The sequence below is a fragment of the Rhagoletis pomonella genome, unplaced genomic scaffold, assembly GCF_013731165.1.
Source record: "Rhagoletis pomonella isolate Grant_MI unplaced genomic scaffold, Rhpom_1.0 Rhpom_scaffold_00014, whole genome shotgun sequence".
NCBI lineage: Eukaryota > Metazoa > Arthropoda > Insecta > Diptera > Tephritidae > Rhagoletis > Rhagoletis pomonella.
Genome location: NW_023458568.1, coordinates 2,788,629 through 2,805,125, shown reverse-complemented (window position 1 = coordinate 2,805,125; position 16,497 = coordinate 2,788,629). Strand labels below are relative to the sequence as shown.

General features: G+C 38.1%; 1 protein-coding gene across 1 annotated transcript in view; it reads right to left on the bottom strand.

Annotated features, from left to right (window-relative positions):
• The window catches only part of LOC118749172 (E3 ubiquitin-protein ligase listerin-like), a 74,112-nt gene extending 66,366 nt beyond the window's left edge, over nucleotides 1-7,746 (bottom strand). Inside the window, exon 1 of the mRNA XM_036483947.1 lies at nucleotides 7,580-7,746. Coding sequence (XP_036339840.1) covers nucleotides 7,580-7,705 — 126 coding nt within the window. The 5' untranslated portion in view covers nucleotides 7,706-7,746. The remainder of the gene's footprint in view (nucleotides 1-7,579) is intronic.
• Nucleotides 7,747-16,497: the final 8,751 nt, after the last annotated feature.

Below are 16,497 nucleotides of genomic sequence, written 5' to 3'. Positions count from 1 at the left end.
CGAAATAGTGCTATAACTTCTACCGCTTAGACTTGGTTGCTTTTTCAATTTTTCCTAATAAACAATCGTGGTACAAAGCTCAATAAAAATATTAAAAATAAAATGTTAACAAGCCACAATAACATTCGACAAATACATAATTTTTTTTTCTCTCTCTCAAGGTTGTTTAGTACGTTTGCCATTCACCTTAACAGACGTCGAAGGTTCGACTAATTTTTTTTCTCTCTCTCAAGGTTGTTTAGTACGTTTGCCATTCATCTTAACAGACGTCGAAGGTTCGACTAACTTTTTTCTCTCGCTCTCTCAAGGTTGTCTGGTACATTTGCCATTCACCTTAACATACGTCGAAGGTTCGACTAGTTAGCGACATATCGCATCTGTTTTCCTGATTTGAGCTCCAGGAGCCTTCGTTAACATATCCAAACCACCTTTCCATTCCACTGCAAAAAAGAAAAACCCCAATAAAATCCCACCTCTCGACTTTGCCAAAAGTGTCTAGTTGCGAAGTAAATAAAGTTTTCTTTGTTGCATCGACCCTATTGTCTCACGTTAAGATACCAAGGGCTTTCGATCTATATCTCTTCACGAAAGCTAGTTAGGCTTGCTACTGTTTACAGTAACCCGATTTTTCATCTTTGCAATACATAAGCACTTCCGCTTCGCAATAGTTATCTGAAGTTATGGCGACTGAATCAGCAGTAATGTCAGAGTTTCTTTTCGATTCCAACACTATTATAACTTTCTGTGAATATTTTGAAAAAGAAGATACGGAAGACCACACTGATCCTTTGCTGGAAATCAAGCTTCAGGATCTCAATGCACGATGGGAAAGTTGGCAACTCTCATATCGAAAGGCCTGCATTACTGATGAAAAACATGTTCCATCCGACTTCAATGAAGAAGGGGTAAAAAATTCTAATTACGTACTGATGGTTTTTATATTTGCAAAACCCATATTCTCGATCAGCTTAAAATGTTTCAAGGTAACCCAAGTCACCAGGCTAGCACCTCGCGTAACTCTTCTACCTTCTTCGATAATTCTGTTCCGTGCATCAAAGTCCCACCCTGTGATACCCAGATCTTTTATGGTAGCTATGAGGACTGGCCATCATTTTGTGATATGTTCACGGCCGTTTACCTCAATCACCCAAAACTTACCCCTGCTCACAAACTGTATTACTTACCGTAGCATTGTCAAGCATTACATATTATGCGATGAAAGCTTTTCCCTAGCTTGGGATGCTTTAAAAGCTCGTTTTGAGGACAAGCGCATTTTAATCGACAAGCAACTTTAATTGCTATTTAACCTTCCCTCAGCTAGCTCGGAAACCCGCAAAGCAATCCAGAAAGTTCAAAATTGCCTCTTGTGCCTTAAATCCCAAAGGGTTTCCGTGAGTGATTGGGACATATATATTTATGCTCGACAAAGCTGCCTGAGGAGACTCTAGCATTGTGGGAACAGTCCCTTAAAACCAGGAAAGACCTCCCTAACTAGTCCTAAACGGACGAGTTCCTCACCAGTCGGTATGAAGTAGTTGAACGTTTGCATAGCTATAAAACCACCAAGGCACGAAGTTCTCTCCCCCAAAAAACATCAGCGAAGGTGCAGTCTTAACAGTCCCAGGAAACGTTAATAGCCAAATGCAAATTATGCAGTAACAACCATCCCTTGAAGATTTACCCCGATTTTCGAAAACTTTCTGTTCAAGAACGCAGCAAGTTTGTCGAACAAAATAATTATTGTTCCAACTGTTTGGCCTACAACCATCTTCTTAACAATTGCCACAGCACGTTTCGATGTCTTCACTGTAAGAAGGCTCATCACACAATGTTGCATATCAAACCAACAAGTAAACCTGAAGCTAAGGCACCTGTTGAGAAACCAACGACTCAACAATCCCTGAATTCCACATCTCTGTTGCATACCCAATCTCTCGAACCTTCCTCTTACACTTACGAGGACTCTCCCACATCCTCGGCTGTAAGTTATCCCCCCGTTCAAGCGAATTTTTCGACGAACAATGAGAAGACGCTTCTTCCCACAGCCCAAGTGCATATAAGGCACATGGTCACTCTCTTTACCCTAAGAGCCTTTATAGACCAAGGTTCTCAAAAATCATTCGCGTCAGAAAAGGCTCAAAGAGGTCTGCAGCTGCTTACCTTTCGAGAAAATTTCTCAATCACCGGAATGGGCGGGACTATCGTAGAAACTGCCAAGAGAGTTTGCCAACTTACTCTATGTAATAAACGTTGCAACATTAGCATAAACACTAAGGCCTATGTCCTTAAAAAACTCCCCAGCTTTCTCCCATCATTCCAACTTCATAAAACGAGTCTCTCAGGAATTAAGAACCTAGATCTTGCGGATCCCTATTTCTATACCCCCGGTCCAATTTACCTAGCAGTAGGTAGTGACCTGATACCACAAATCCTCCTTCAAGAATCAAGCACCAAATTTGTGGAAGTCTTCTTGCTCAAAATACCATTTTTGGTTGATATTTAAGTGGGCCATTGAAATCAACTGAGTGCTCCAGTTTTCACACTCATGTTGTTGAAGACTCAAACGAAAATCTCAACTCTCAACTTAAACTTTTCTGGGAAACCGAAGAAATAACTGAATCCCATCCACCTTCCGATGCTGATGCATTTTGCGAAAAATTTTATCGATACACCACTTATCGGCGGTCATATTGCCATTTAAATCCGAGTTTCCTTCTAACCTCACTCTCGATCCATCTCGTTCGCAAGCAATGAAGCAAGCGATTAGAATGGAACACCCGCCTAATAAAAACCCCGATCTCAAAGAAGAGTATAATCGAGTATTAGAAGAGTGGCATACAAAAGATGTACCGCAAAATCCTTCTACACGAAGATGATCCACAGTACCAACGAATTATCTTTCGTAGGAAAAACGAGACTAAACTCACGGACTTTGCTCTTAAAACCGTCACCGTTGCACCAGTTGGCAAACACGCACTTTGCACCAGTTGGCAAACGATTCAAAAGCTTCTTGTCCTCTAGCCCAAATAATCCTGACAAAGGAAACGTATGTCGATGATATACTATCCACTCTTGTGTAAACGCTCAGACTCAATTAATTCAATGCCTATTCTCTGCTGGTTTTCCCCTGGAGAAAACTACTGCTAATCACACCAAAATACTCAGTCATATACCAGCTGAAGAATTGCTTGACTCGGATTTCCTAAAATTGAATTGTTCAAGTTCTACGAAAACGCTTGGTATCCGATGGCATGCCTTAAACGATTCCTTTTCATGCTCTATTGATCCCATCAAATCACAGTCGAGTGCTACAAAGCGGCAAATTTTATCTTCGGTTTCGAAACTTTTTGACGCCGCAGGGTGGCTAGCGCCTATTATTATTAAGGAAAAAAACTCTTGCAACAATATTTGTAATTAGTCAAAATGAAATGCATTGAGTTAAGACACGCCTAATAAAACTAGCTCAAGAAAGGCATTACCCAAATGAACATTTAAAGCTTTCGAATAAATAATCTATTCCCAAAAGGAGTTCGCTTTTGTCGTCAAACCCCTTTATAGATCCAAATGGGCTCTTCCGAGTAAATGGCCACTTGGCAAACTCCTTCCTCCCGTACAACGAGAGATATCCTTTTATTTTACCGGAAACGAGTCGATTCTGTTTGTTATTTCTTAAATTTTTACATAATCTGCTGATACACCCAGAGCACCAACTGATGATCAGGACTGCAAGGCAAGAATATTTCATCCCTAGACTCAAGTCGACAGTAAAGTCTTGCATACGCAACTGCAAAACATGCACGATTTTCCAACAAACCACCAGATCGCAAATCATGGCGGCTCTTCCGTCGGAACGTTCAAACTTCTCCCTGCTTTCACTTACACCGGGCGTAACTTCGCAGGTCCTTTCGATGTCAAATCATTACCACTCCTAAAATCACCGATGCTCATAGGATATGTTTGTGTTTTCATTTGTTTTTCGACTTAGAGCCGTGTTCAGATCTCTCGACCAAAGCCTTTCAAGCAACATTCTTCCGTTTCGTTGGAAGACGTGGTCTCCCACAACGCGTCTTTTCCGATAACGGAAAAAACTTTGTAGACGCAAGTCGAGCTTACCAACAAGATTTTCAACGATTCCTCAAAGAGTCATCAGATGACGTACGATCCCAATATTACCTACATGATTTTGACTGGTAGTTCTTACCACCAAACGCTCCTCACATGGGCAGCCTCTGGGGAGTTTCAAACTTCATCTCAAACGAATTGCTGGGAGTAATCATTTCACATTTGAGGAGATCGCCACACTACTGGCTCGCATTGAAGGAGCTTGCACAGCCAGAATCCCAAATTGACAACCTTTCGCTTCGAAATCGATGGGAGAAATTGAAGTTGTTGCATCGGCATTTTAGTCAACGCTGGCAAGATGAATATCTTAAAGAATTACATCAAAGATTTAAGTGGAAACCTCCGAATCAGAATCTAGCGATTGACTTTGTGGTCATTAAAAATGAATTGCTACCTCCAAATGAATGGCGTTTAGGCCGAATTGAGAGGGTTTACCATGGCTCTGACAACAAAGTCCGCGTTGCAGACTGCATCGATTAACCATATTTTTTTTAAACCTTTCACTAAAATAAATCTCCTTTCCAGAGACCAGAACCATGCATCTGAGGGGGCCAACGCCGCACACCACAAGACCTTCGCGTGCACCTCGAGATCCAAATGTGCATCAGTGCCTGATTTGCTTCCGCTACCATGCCCTACGGTTCTGTCCGGAGTTCCAACTCATGAGAGTGGAGGAGCGTCGAATAAAGGTACGGGTCTTAGACTACTGCCCTAGCTGTTTGGCCCGCACCCAAGGCCACGTAAGAGATTGCCATTCGTCCGGCAGGTGTAAAATATGCAAGAAAATGCACCACACTCTCTTACACCGTCCGACACCCGAAGAAGAGGCAGCTCCGGTTCAGGTCTCACAACCACCAACGCGACCAATGGATGCCAGAGTGCATATCAAACTTGATCGACCAATTAGGGCGTTGAACCGCTTGCGAACTACACTTGCACCGGTGACACGGGGCCGGCATGTTTACTTGCGCTCACTTAAAGCTCTTACGTGACTTGCGTTCATAAATTTCTTGCGTAAATGCATCCCTGCAGGACTTCCAAACTACAAGCATCCCTGCTGTAGTTGGAAGGTTAAAAATGAATTTCCCTTCCCGTGTTACGAGCAGACACATTGAATTCGCCTTGTGGCCTATAAATATAACTTCCGCCTTACCATCCTTCTTCTTACCTTTTCAACCAGAGACCAGAGCACACACAAGCAACGTGGGAAGTTGAGACGCATTTTTCTTTACATCAAAGTGGGACCTTGGCACTTATATATCTATATTCTTACAACGTGGGAATCACCATTTTTCATTACCATTCAACAAAACTCATAAGTATAACATCCATTTCACACGATCATTGCTTTTCATCTAAATACATACACGTATATAGGTAAATGTAAATTCCCATTGTACTGATAATATTTTTCTCATTGAAATATCTTATATTAACGCTCAATATTATATCATTAATTTCATCTTGAATTATATAAGCTCAAAATAAGTCATACAGTCTACTTACATAAATTTCTCATTCATTCCTAAATTGTTGCTTACATACATAAATTGCTCACTCATTCCCAAATTGTTACTTACTTAAATTTCACAAATTGTTATTTATATCCAGTTCTCATTCATTGTAAATTGCTACTTACCTGAATTTCTCAATCATTCCTAACTTGTTAATTACCTACATTTCTCATTCATTCGCAAATTGTTACTTAAATATATTTGTTTTCATTCACTCCACAATTATTAATTACATAAATTTTCATCATCCAGTAAAACTAGTTAGTAAGCCTATTTGTTAAATAAAACCTGAATTGAAACCGAATTCACATAATCTCGCTTCATTTCGCAGCAATGTTTTAAATTTTATATTTAGCCCTTGAAAACTTCATATACAATAAAAAAGGTGAAGTGCAATAATGTCAATGGAATTAATGTCAATTGACATAAATTCACTTTTGTAAGGGAATTAATGTCAATGACATTAGCACACAGGCCAAAGTGAGTTAATGTCAGAAGAATTCCGGAAATAATGTCATTGACATTATTTTAACATTCCTGACATTAATACACAATTGAAAAGTGAATTAATGTCAGAAATGTTAAAAATCATTAAAACTCTACGGTGACGCAGCTTTAAAGGTGTATAACATCACGGCGCACAGTGTAAGATTTGACCCAGCTAGCTGCTTTTAATTCTGTAATTCGAAAACTATTGTAGATAGATTAATGAAATTTTTCACAAGATACGTTATAAGATAGGCGAAGCTTTTTCAAAATTGGTCATTTAAAGATACAGCCCTATTATATAACTGTAATTTTTAAAAAGGCAAAAACAATCTGAAATATTTAACTAACTACAATAGCTAAAATGCCCAAAATTGACATTTAGAGTTTCCTTATAACAAGGAATTGTAAACTGACAGAAATGGACTTAAAAATAATTTTTTTTTTTTACCGATAAAAAAGTCAACTTGGGTCAACAAAATTCCGATATAAGTTCAATAGTTCTCCCGGTCGAGATAAAATGCAAATTAATTACTCGAAGAAAATAAAATTCCTAGTAGGACTGAAAAAATAAAATTTCATCAATACAAGCACTTTTCAGCAGCTAAAGTTGTGTTGTTTAACGTCTTAGAGGAGTGGCAAATAAATTGATATACAAACTTTATCGAATAATCGCCGATAACGAGTTTGCGGGTCTAATGAAATTAATAATTTGCTAAAATTTAATTTAAGTTAACATCGTTTTACTTTAACATGAAATACTCAGTCCTAGTTTACTAAAATCCCAAAAATGTATATTCATTAAAAAGGACATACCTAAAGAAATAAGACCAAAATAGTATTTTAGAAATTGTTGCATAAATCACATAACACCAACAACTTAAACATTGAGCATTAGTTTCAAATATACAAGTTCAAATATTATTGCGCTTGGTAGTCATCCATATCAAATCCCGTCCCGCCCTACACTTTGATTTAAATTTTGTTGTTACTGATTCGTTTTTATCAGGCATTTCCGAAAACATTTTTGACGTTGTTTTGAAATTTGGGGATATAAAATAATTTAATTAATATTTTCTAGAATATGGAAATAATACACTGTGCGGCAGTCCGCGTTCGGACGCCGGGCCAACACGGTTTTTGAAGTCCTCGTAAATTAACCGAAAGTTTAAACATCTGAGAAACCCTGCACTGTATTTTTAAAGGTCATAATGTGGGCAACTTTCTCTTTGGGGCACTTCCTCAAAAGGACAACATCCAGATCTCAACTTAGTTTTCTTGTTTTTAGGCATTTTCTTTTCTGAAAGTTCAACTAAAAAATATCTGTATACTAAACATGTTTCTCGTATTCGTGATAGTGCAAACCTCACGTCTTCATAAATCTAGGATGCTTCTAATAGTATTTGCTTAAAATTTGAGGTAAAACTAGTGCTATAATGATACTTCTTAGAACTTACTAGACAAGATCCATGAAACTTCTTTTTACACGTTTTGCAAGTGAGTTTCGGCAGCTGACAGGTATCTTGGTGAATTACAGTGTAGCACACGTAACATTCTTCCACACCTTCAAACTTTTTATCCATGTTATATTTCCATAGCGCTAACCCATCAAGTATTGTTCCATTCTATAAATAAAGCAAATTGATTTAGTTAATAATGCAACTACAAAAAACTAAAATTTTGTATGTATTTCCTTTTCAAATGGATCGTAGGAACGACAAAAACTTGAGTACTTCAAAAAACCGTGGGATGATTGAATACCGCGATGACGGTGAAATCTACTACTACCCAAAACTTTAATATGTATTTTAGGAGAAATGAGTATGCCTATTTGAGAGACAAATTTTGTGAGGCTTTTCAATAAAAAACGCAACAAATAGAAGCGATTTTCTACACAGTCGGTGACAGTGGCGCACGGCTTCGCCTTTGTTTATCTTTATACCCGAGCGCACAAAGTACATTTACCTTGCTGATGTAATGGATATAGACTTAAGAATATATATTTTACCAGAAGGACTATATAAATCGATTGAATCATGTCTGTCTGTCCGTCCGTCCGTGACAACATAACTCGTGTAAAAATTAACTGGTCTGGGTTGGTATTGGTCTACCATATAATGGTATTTTTGAAATTTAGCAAAAAATGTAAATTTTAAAGAATTTTGATAGATGTTTGTATCTCAGAAACCGCATAACAGTCTCACCGAAATAATAATAAAAATTGATTGATGCTTACACATATTATATATTTACACATATTATATTTTTATGTGTTATGCCTAATGAATAGTAGTTGTAACACAAAATTTCAACGGGATCGGTCAAGGAATCTCCGAGTTGGAGGGCCTTGAATTTTTACATTTTGGTAAAACATTTCTTTTTTCGAATCCATTAACTAATTATATCTCCTATTATGAACTCGTGCGATGCACGATAAACGCTGGCATTCTGTTATTCTGTATTACGAATCGATGTTGCCGTATGAAATCCGATAGTAGGCGTAGCTGATTTTTGCTGGTTCACAATAAAAAGTGAACAAAAACCACAGCCATTCACAACAATACATCTGTCGGGCGTATAAAAACGATAATACGAGAACTGATTTCACATGATACGTTTGCAAGCGTTTATCGTATCTATCATATGTAAATTCATAATAGGGGGTATCTGTTGTATTTAGAAAATTTTTTCAAACATGTTTTCGATAGATTTTTCTTCATCTTTAAACAGAGAACAATTTAAAAAAATTAAAATTAAATTTTTTCATTTATGGGTCGATTATGGACTGCATCGCAACCTCAGATGGCTTGCCGAAGGGCAGCGCCACTGAAAGGAAAATGTATATTATGAATAGTGCTATAAAGTTGAAGATATTATTGTGGATAGGGAATCCAATCACGCAAATGCGGGGTTCCACAAACGTGGAATCCCGCGCAATTTTTGCGGGATCAGAAATGAGGGATTACACATACGGGATCCGCGCGATTTGCGGGACTACATAAAAAAAAAATTTAAAGCATAAACACACGGCAGCGTTGATCAACTCGGGAATTAACTGCAGTTGATCCGGATTAAGACCGAGTTAATGTGGATCACCGCTGCCGTCTGTTTAAGCTTTAAGAAGACGATGGCGAGTTGTGAACGTGCGTGCTTGTCAAAATGTTCGCCGTGCATGGCTGTATTAAATATAGTTGTATGCGACAAATCGTATGTGACAATACCTGCTGTGAGCAAAAAACTGCATTCAACTTTGACCGGAAAATCGCTTGTGATAAGAAATGTTTCAAGATAGAAGTAGCTACCGCCTTTAAATATTTAGGGGTTAAAGTAGACCAAAATTTAAGTCGGTCTCCCCATATTTCCGCCATTAAACAGTATTTATTGTCAACCATACGTTCCTTCTACCGTCTTAAAAAGTTGTGCTCAAGTAAGATTCTAAAAATAGTGTACCACGAACTTATTCATACTAAGCTGCAATATGGGATAAGCTGTTGGGGTGGGGCATACTTTAATAAGATTTGCCTGCTGCTAATATTACAAAAGTATTTCATACGAGGCATATGCAATGCCAAATGTTTAGAAAATTCCATAGATCTTTTAAGAAAGTTAAATATTCTTCCGATAAAACATTTCTACTAGTATAATGCAATGCCAAATGTTTAGAAAATTCCATAGATCTTTTTAGAAAGTTAAATATTCTTCCGATAAAACATTTATACTATTATAAAGTTCTCAAAATATTCTTTAGAAGATATGGCTTTTCCGCCTATAATTTAAGAAGTTACTCACTTGCTCATATTGTAGCTCCCATGTCTCGCACTACACTATTCCGTAACTTCTACACCACAATATCATGCAAACTTTTTAATATTCTTCCTAAGTATCTACAACTGATTACAAGGTTATCTATATTTTTTAAGGAGGTGAAATTATGGCTTCTGGCTTCAACCATGCTGACATTGAAACTTTACTAAGACACACTATTTAACGTTAAGCTTTCTTCTTAATTTTCTGCTGTATCCTTAGAGCGTATTTATCTATTTAAATTTACATTTGCCTTGTTACATTAATTTTATACTTTTATATAAATATAATAATTTTTTTAATTATCCTGGCTTTTCTAACGCGCCCCACAATATTGAATTATTTACACTGCAGAAATGGCATTAACGCTGTTCTAATAAACTGAAGAAATTTGCCATAAACAATTTTCTAATATAAGTTCTTCACATGAAATGTACCCCAGTAAAAAAATAATACTTCAACTTCAACTAGTTAAATGAAAAACCAATACTAGATCTTTGATGTTTTTCCCAATAATTGTATTCATTTACTTTATCAAAAGAATATAAACAACTTTATGAATATGCATTAGTTAATAACAAGATAATTTTAGATAATTTTATTGTATCATTATGCTGAAATTTTCGTAGAAAATATTTATATGTGCAACGAAACAAGTGTTAGATTACCGACTATTTTTCAAAATGTTTTAAAGATAATTTTATTTGTTGGTATTGGATTGTATTTCTATTGCACATTTATATTTGTTTTACGCTTTGCGGCATATATTTTACTGAAATTTTGTAGTAAAATTTTTATTATTTCCTCCTATTTGTGAAGTTTGGTTTATTTAAGTTTCAACACGTTATCAATCTGTTTTGAATAAGTAAAAATCTTGTTGGAGAGTAGATCTTACAAATCCCCAGTGGTATTAAAGCCCATATTTGAAGCTAGTTACTCTAAAAGAAGGTATTTTGTTCCCTGAATAACGATTTTATTGTTCGCACGGTGTAAATAACAACGTTTTACCGCTGGAACTTCCATATATCTTCGGTCGAAATGAGCGAAAAAATTGCCAACTTAATGCGCAGAGAATGTTTCTGTAACGTTTATGAATTTCCAAAAAAAAATTTTTTTGAGCCACTCTAATATGCACGTATTCATTTTTCAGCCTTCAACTCTGAAGTTACGGTCAGTCTCACGTGAAAAATATATGCCATTAAAATGCACTAAACTTATGCAGTGAAGAAGTGTCGCTGGCAAATTTGCAGAGCAATGAGATTTTTATTTAATATTTGCCATTCTTTAGCTGTTCTGTTTGTATTTGAAATTTTATATTTAATTTAATTAATTAAAAAGTAGGTACCACCTTAATTTAGAAATCCCTCGGGTTACTTAACTCTGGGCCACTTTTCAAGGCTGCAAGACATTGTCGGGTTTATTTATTTATTTCATATTTTTTGCACAACTAAGACGATTCAATCTTGTACATCAACAAAGAATTATAATCTTATATTAACATAATTTGCCAGGAAAAGATAAACCAAAAAAAAAAAAACTGTACAACAGGCAAAAAATACACGGGGTTTTCTCAACGGTTTCTAAAGCTTTCGGGTCCGCTGAATCCGAATCTGAAGTCAGAATTTTCGGGTCACCCTAGGTTTTCTGTAGAGTACGTGGTTTATCCAGAAACCGGCATTTGTAGAAAAAAAGATTTTGTATTCTTTTTAAAATCATTGAACAACTGCAACTAAATGTTTTTGGGGTCAAAGAATCATAATACATATAATAGTTCTTTTAGATTTTACCGCATACAGGTGTCACTAGTGTCAGTAGTATAAAAACTAGTGGTTTAGTACATTTTTTATTCATTTCATTTTTTAAATCAAATTTTAATCAATATAAATTTATTCGAACGCAAAAAATGTATTTGGAACAATTTTTATTAAATTGGTAAAAAACAACAACAACCTACAATCAGCTGAGGTATAAGTTTTAGATAATTTACTTTAATAGTCTTTATTTAACTCTTAATTATCTACAGATATATTTAAAATTATACAATATTACTGTCCATGATGACGTGACATGATTAGAACCGGTAATGGATACAGTATTTGTTGAAGCGGGAATTTAAGTACTCCGATCACCTGATGAAAATATTTCTCGAAGGTTCGTATTTAGTAGCGGCAAAATTTAATGCGAATGTCTAAATAAGAAGAGTATGCTAAAAATGCAGTTGCCATATAGTGTACGGTTTCAGTTCGAAACTTAGGGTTACCACAGTACTCCCGTCCTAGACTTTTATGGAGCGAAGCGCAGTGGAAGTCGAACTTTGCGACCACTGCGAGTTTGTTTTTCAGCGATGTTGTGACATCTTTCGTACGTTGTTGGGGTGTTATCTTCGTTGAGGATATGTGCTGGCTTTAACCTGTCTATTGAAACGTTAACAAGTTTGTTTCGTAGCCAGACCTTATACATCTTGTTGTTACGTAGTTCTACTTTGCACGGCCCCTCGTATGTCGGTGTTAATGCTAGTTTCATTGCGTCGTTGCGCACGAAAACATGAGTTGCTTTCTCCAGAGTTGGATATATGAACGGTTTTTGTTTATGGAGATGCGATGTATCAGTTGGCGTAATGTCGTGCATGTTCTCTATTAGTTGTCGGATGAACCCTGACTGCGGAACAGGTTTTGTCTTCACGAAGAAGTCCCCGAGTATCTTTAGAGTTGTTCCGTATACCAACTCTGCGGGGGTGGAGTTAATGTCTGGTTTATGGGTTGAACGAAGGCCAAGTAAAATTAGTGGAAGCTTTTGAGACCAGTTGCTTGAGTTACATGTGATTGCAGATTTCAGTGTGCGGTGAAACCTCTCTATGATACCATTGGTTTGTGGATGGTAGGCAGTTGTACGTAAATGTGACACACCTAGGACACGCGACAGCTCGTTGTGATTCAAACTGCCTGCTTTGGTCGGTGGTTATTCGTAAAGGTACACCAAAATGTTTAATCCAACCATTTATTAAAGCGGATGCAACCGTGTCTGCATTGATGTCGCTAATTGGTATTTCTTCTGGCCATAGCGTAAACCGGTATATTATTGTTAAGCAGTATTTGAAGTTGTTAGATGGTGGCAACGGACCAATAAGATCGATGTTCAAATGTTCGAACGTTTGTGAGGGCAGAGCATACTTCATTAGGGGAGAGAATATATGTCTACTTACTTTGGTACGTTGACATTGCAAACAGTGTTTAGTGAACTTGGCAATCTCTGATTCCATGTTTTTCCAAACGAAGCATTGTTTTATTAGTCGTGTAGTTGCTTTTCTGTCGCCATGGGTGAGATTATGGTACTTCCGGAGGATTGCAGTACGACACGCTGGTGGCAAATAAGGTCGTGCTACTGATCCTGAAAAATGGCAGATGATTATGGCTTCCGAGTCTGGTAGCAGCACGGATTTTAATTGCAAAGAGGATGTATTTGAACCTAGGATTTTCTGAAGTTCCTGGCAATGCTGTTGTTCGCGTGCTATTTCATCGTAGTTGATTTTATCGTTGCTGTAACTGTCTAGAGCGTTAATCCGCGATAAAACCTCTGCTGCGCTGTGATGGACGCGCCTGGAAGGTGTACAATACGTGTCGAAAATTGACTAATTAGGTCCAAATATCTCAACCGACGAGGAGAAGCGTTTTCGCTTTTCTGCGAATATGCGTAGGTGAGTGGTTTGTGGTCCGTAGCAATTGTAAACTACGACCCTCGAGGAGGTATCTGAAGTGCTTCACTGCCTCGTAAATAGCCAACAGCTCCCGGTCATACGTACAGTATTTCTTTTGTGCGATGTTAAATTTTTTCGAAAAAAAATGCGAAGCTCATTACCTACCACTTGTTGGACTACTGCGCCGATTGCACTGTCGCTGGCATCTGTACATAAGACAATGTCTGCGTCGGGAGCGGGGTGTGCAAGTGATGTTGCGTTTATGAGGTCACGTTTGCACCCTTCAAAGTGTTCGATTGCGTTTTTCACCCAGTAAATTGGTGTCTGGTCGTTTTTCTTGTTGCCATTTATTAAAGACAAAAGAGGTTGTTGGTGAGTCAATGCGTGACGTAGAAAACGACGGTAGAAGTTTACCATTGCCAGGAATATTTTTAATTCGGAAGCTGTCTTGGGCAAGGGATATTCCTTGATTACGTCAATTCCATGCGGCAATGGTTTGATGCCGTTTGGTGTGACGAGATGACCCAAAAATTCAATTTGTGACTCACCAAAAACGCATTTTGAAATGTTGATGCTCAAGTTGTGTTCTCGTAAACATTCCAGAACTCTACGAAGATGTTGTTCGTGTTTCTGTGGTGTTTCTGATGAAAGGCAAATATCGTCTAAGTAGCAGGAGGCGTAGTCCAGGCCGCGAAGAACTTTGTTCATATGCCTTTGGAACGTTTGCGTAGCGTTTCTTAAACCAAACGGCTGCGCAGGTATTCAAATAGGCCGAAAGGTTTTGTTACGGCCGTCTTTGAAATATCCTTCTCTTCCATGGTCGCCAGGAATTGTTGGCTTTATGAACAACGTGAATAGGCGATGCGTAAGCGCTCTTCAACGGCCGAAGAACGCCGATTTTCAGCAAGTATTATTAGTCGTCTTTTACGGCTCGAAACTGTTCTCGTGGAAGATGCCGAGGTTTTGCAAAATGTGGTGGGCCGGAAGTTTCAATACAATGTGTCACAGTGGTTGTTGCCGCTCGCAGATCGTAAGGTGAGGAGAGATGTGTGACGTCGTGAAAATTACGTAAAATATGAGCGTATTTGTGGTTAGTGTCGAAAAGTTTTGGAGGTGGTGTTGATAGGTCTACCGTTGCGATGGCATAACTTTTCAAATTAGTTTCTTTATCAATGATTGCAGCATTTTTGAGGTCGATCAGTATATTAAAATGTAATAGAAAATCTGCACCAATAATGCTGTAAGGCGTATCCGCTACCAAGAAAATCCAGTCAAAGCAGCGCCGAAGACCTAGGTCAAGCTTGACCCTCACTTGACCAAAGGTATTGATGGTTGACTGATTAGCTATAGTTTTGGCGATGTGTTTAACTTGCGAAGGCGGTCTTGTAGTGTGGCCTTAAGTAAAGACACATCTGCCCCAATATCTATTAAGAACTTGTTTTTTGATAAGACATCAAGAATAAGAAGGCGATTAGTAGAAGACAAATGTATTGGTTTGAGGTTTGAAATTGCTATGTTTGATAGTGTATTGCCACCGTATTGCGATGCCACCGAAGTGCTTAGTTTTTTGGACACTGTTGAGAAAAACTGCACGGCATGTTGTACTTCTAGGCTTGTGTGTTAAACTTTTTGTGGTACCAGCAAATCTGCTGTTCATTGTTCCGTTGTTGCAATGGGCTACGGTGGCTTGAAGAGCTGTGGTCTTGATGTCGTGTAACCGAGCGGCTGCGGCTTTGGTTTGTTGATGAAAGTTTTTTCTTAATGCGAGCTAAAGTGCACTCCATTTGACTGACGCGGTCATCCAAGCTAGAGCCGTTATTGCTTGTTGGGCTCGCTGTTTGTATTTTTTTTTGATAGAGTGTTGTGGTTCATATGACGAAACTGCATCGACGCTATTAACCCGTACGGCATCAACAATTTCGTCTGCGATTGATGCCAGCTGTTCGACCGTCATTTCAGGATTTGCTTGTGTAACTCCAGCGATGACTGCGCGTGCTGAGACTGGTAGACGTTGTATACAGAAGTCTTTTATGAGTTGCTGGTCTCGTGTTACGTCGGTTCGCTGCAGCTGGGTTAGTAGGAAACTCGGTTTGTTGTAACCAAGCTGAATTCCTGATGTTAGCTGCTCCAATATTGCCATAGGTGATGTGAAGAATCTGGCCGAAATTGCTTGTCGTAGAGCGTCGTACTTGCATTTCTCCGGTGGATTGCGGATAATTTCAAAAGTCTGTTCATGGAGCCTTTCATCCATGTGCTTAACCGCAATATTGAATTTGGCTTGGTATCGCTGATCAGCATTCATTTTACCGAAGCCGATGATTGAAAAGTACGCCTATTGTCGCGTAAACCAGGACTCAATGTTGTTCATGGAATGCTCGTGTAATGTTGGAAGAGGCACCCTCATGGCGAGGCTGTAAAAAATATCGCTTGGAGTTTTGATGTGATGCATTGGTTTAGGCAGAGTGACACCGCTGTGCACGTAATTTGTGGGTGCTCCACTAGCACCTTCCTATTCGCCAGGTGCCATGTTGTAGCTCGTTGTACGCGTTCACTTCTTTGGGGTCACCACTTTAGATAATTTACTTCAATAGTCTTTATTTAACTCTTAATTATCTACAGATATATTTAAAATTATACAATATTACTGTCCATCATGACGGGACAAGATTAGAACCGCTAATGAATACAGTATTTGCTGAAGCGGGAATTTAAGTACTCCGATCACCTGATGAAAATATTTCTCGAAGGTTCGTATCGAGTAGCGGGAAAATTTAATGTGAATGTCTAAATAAGAAGAGTATGTTAAAAAATGCAGTTGCCATATCGTGTATGTAACGAGCAGCCTTTAGTCAGAAGCGTTTGTGGGTATGTGTGGAT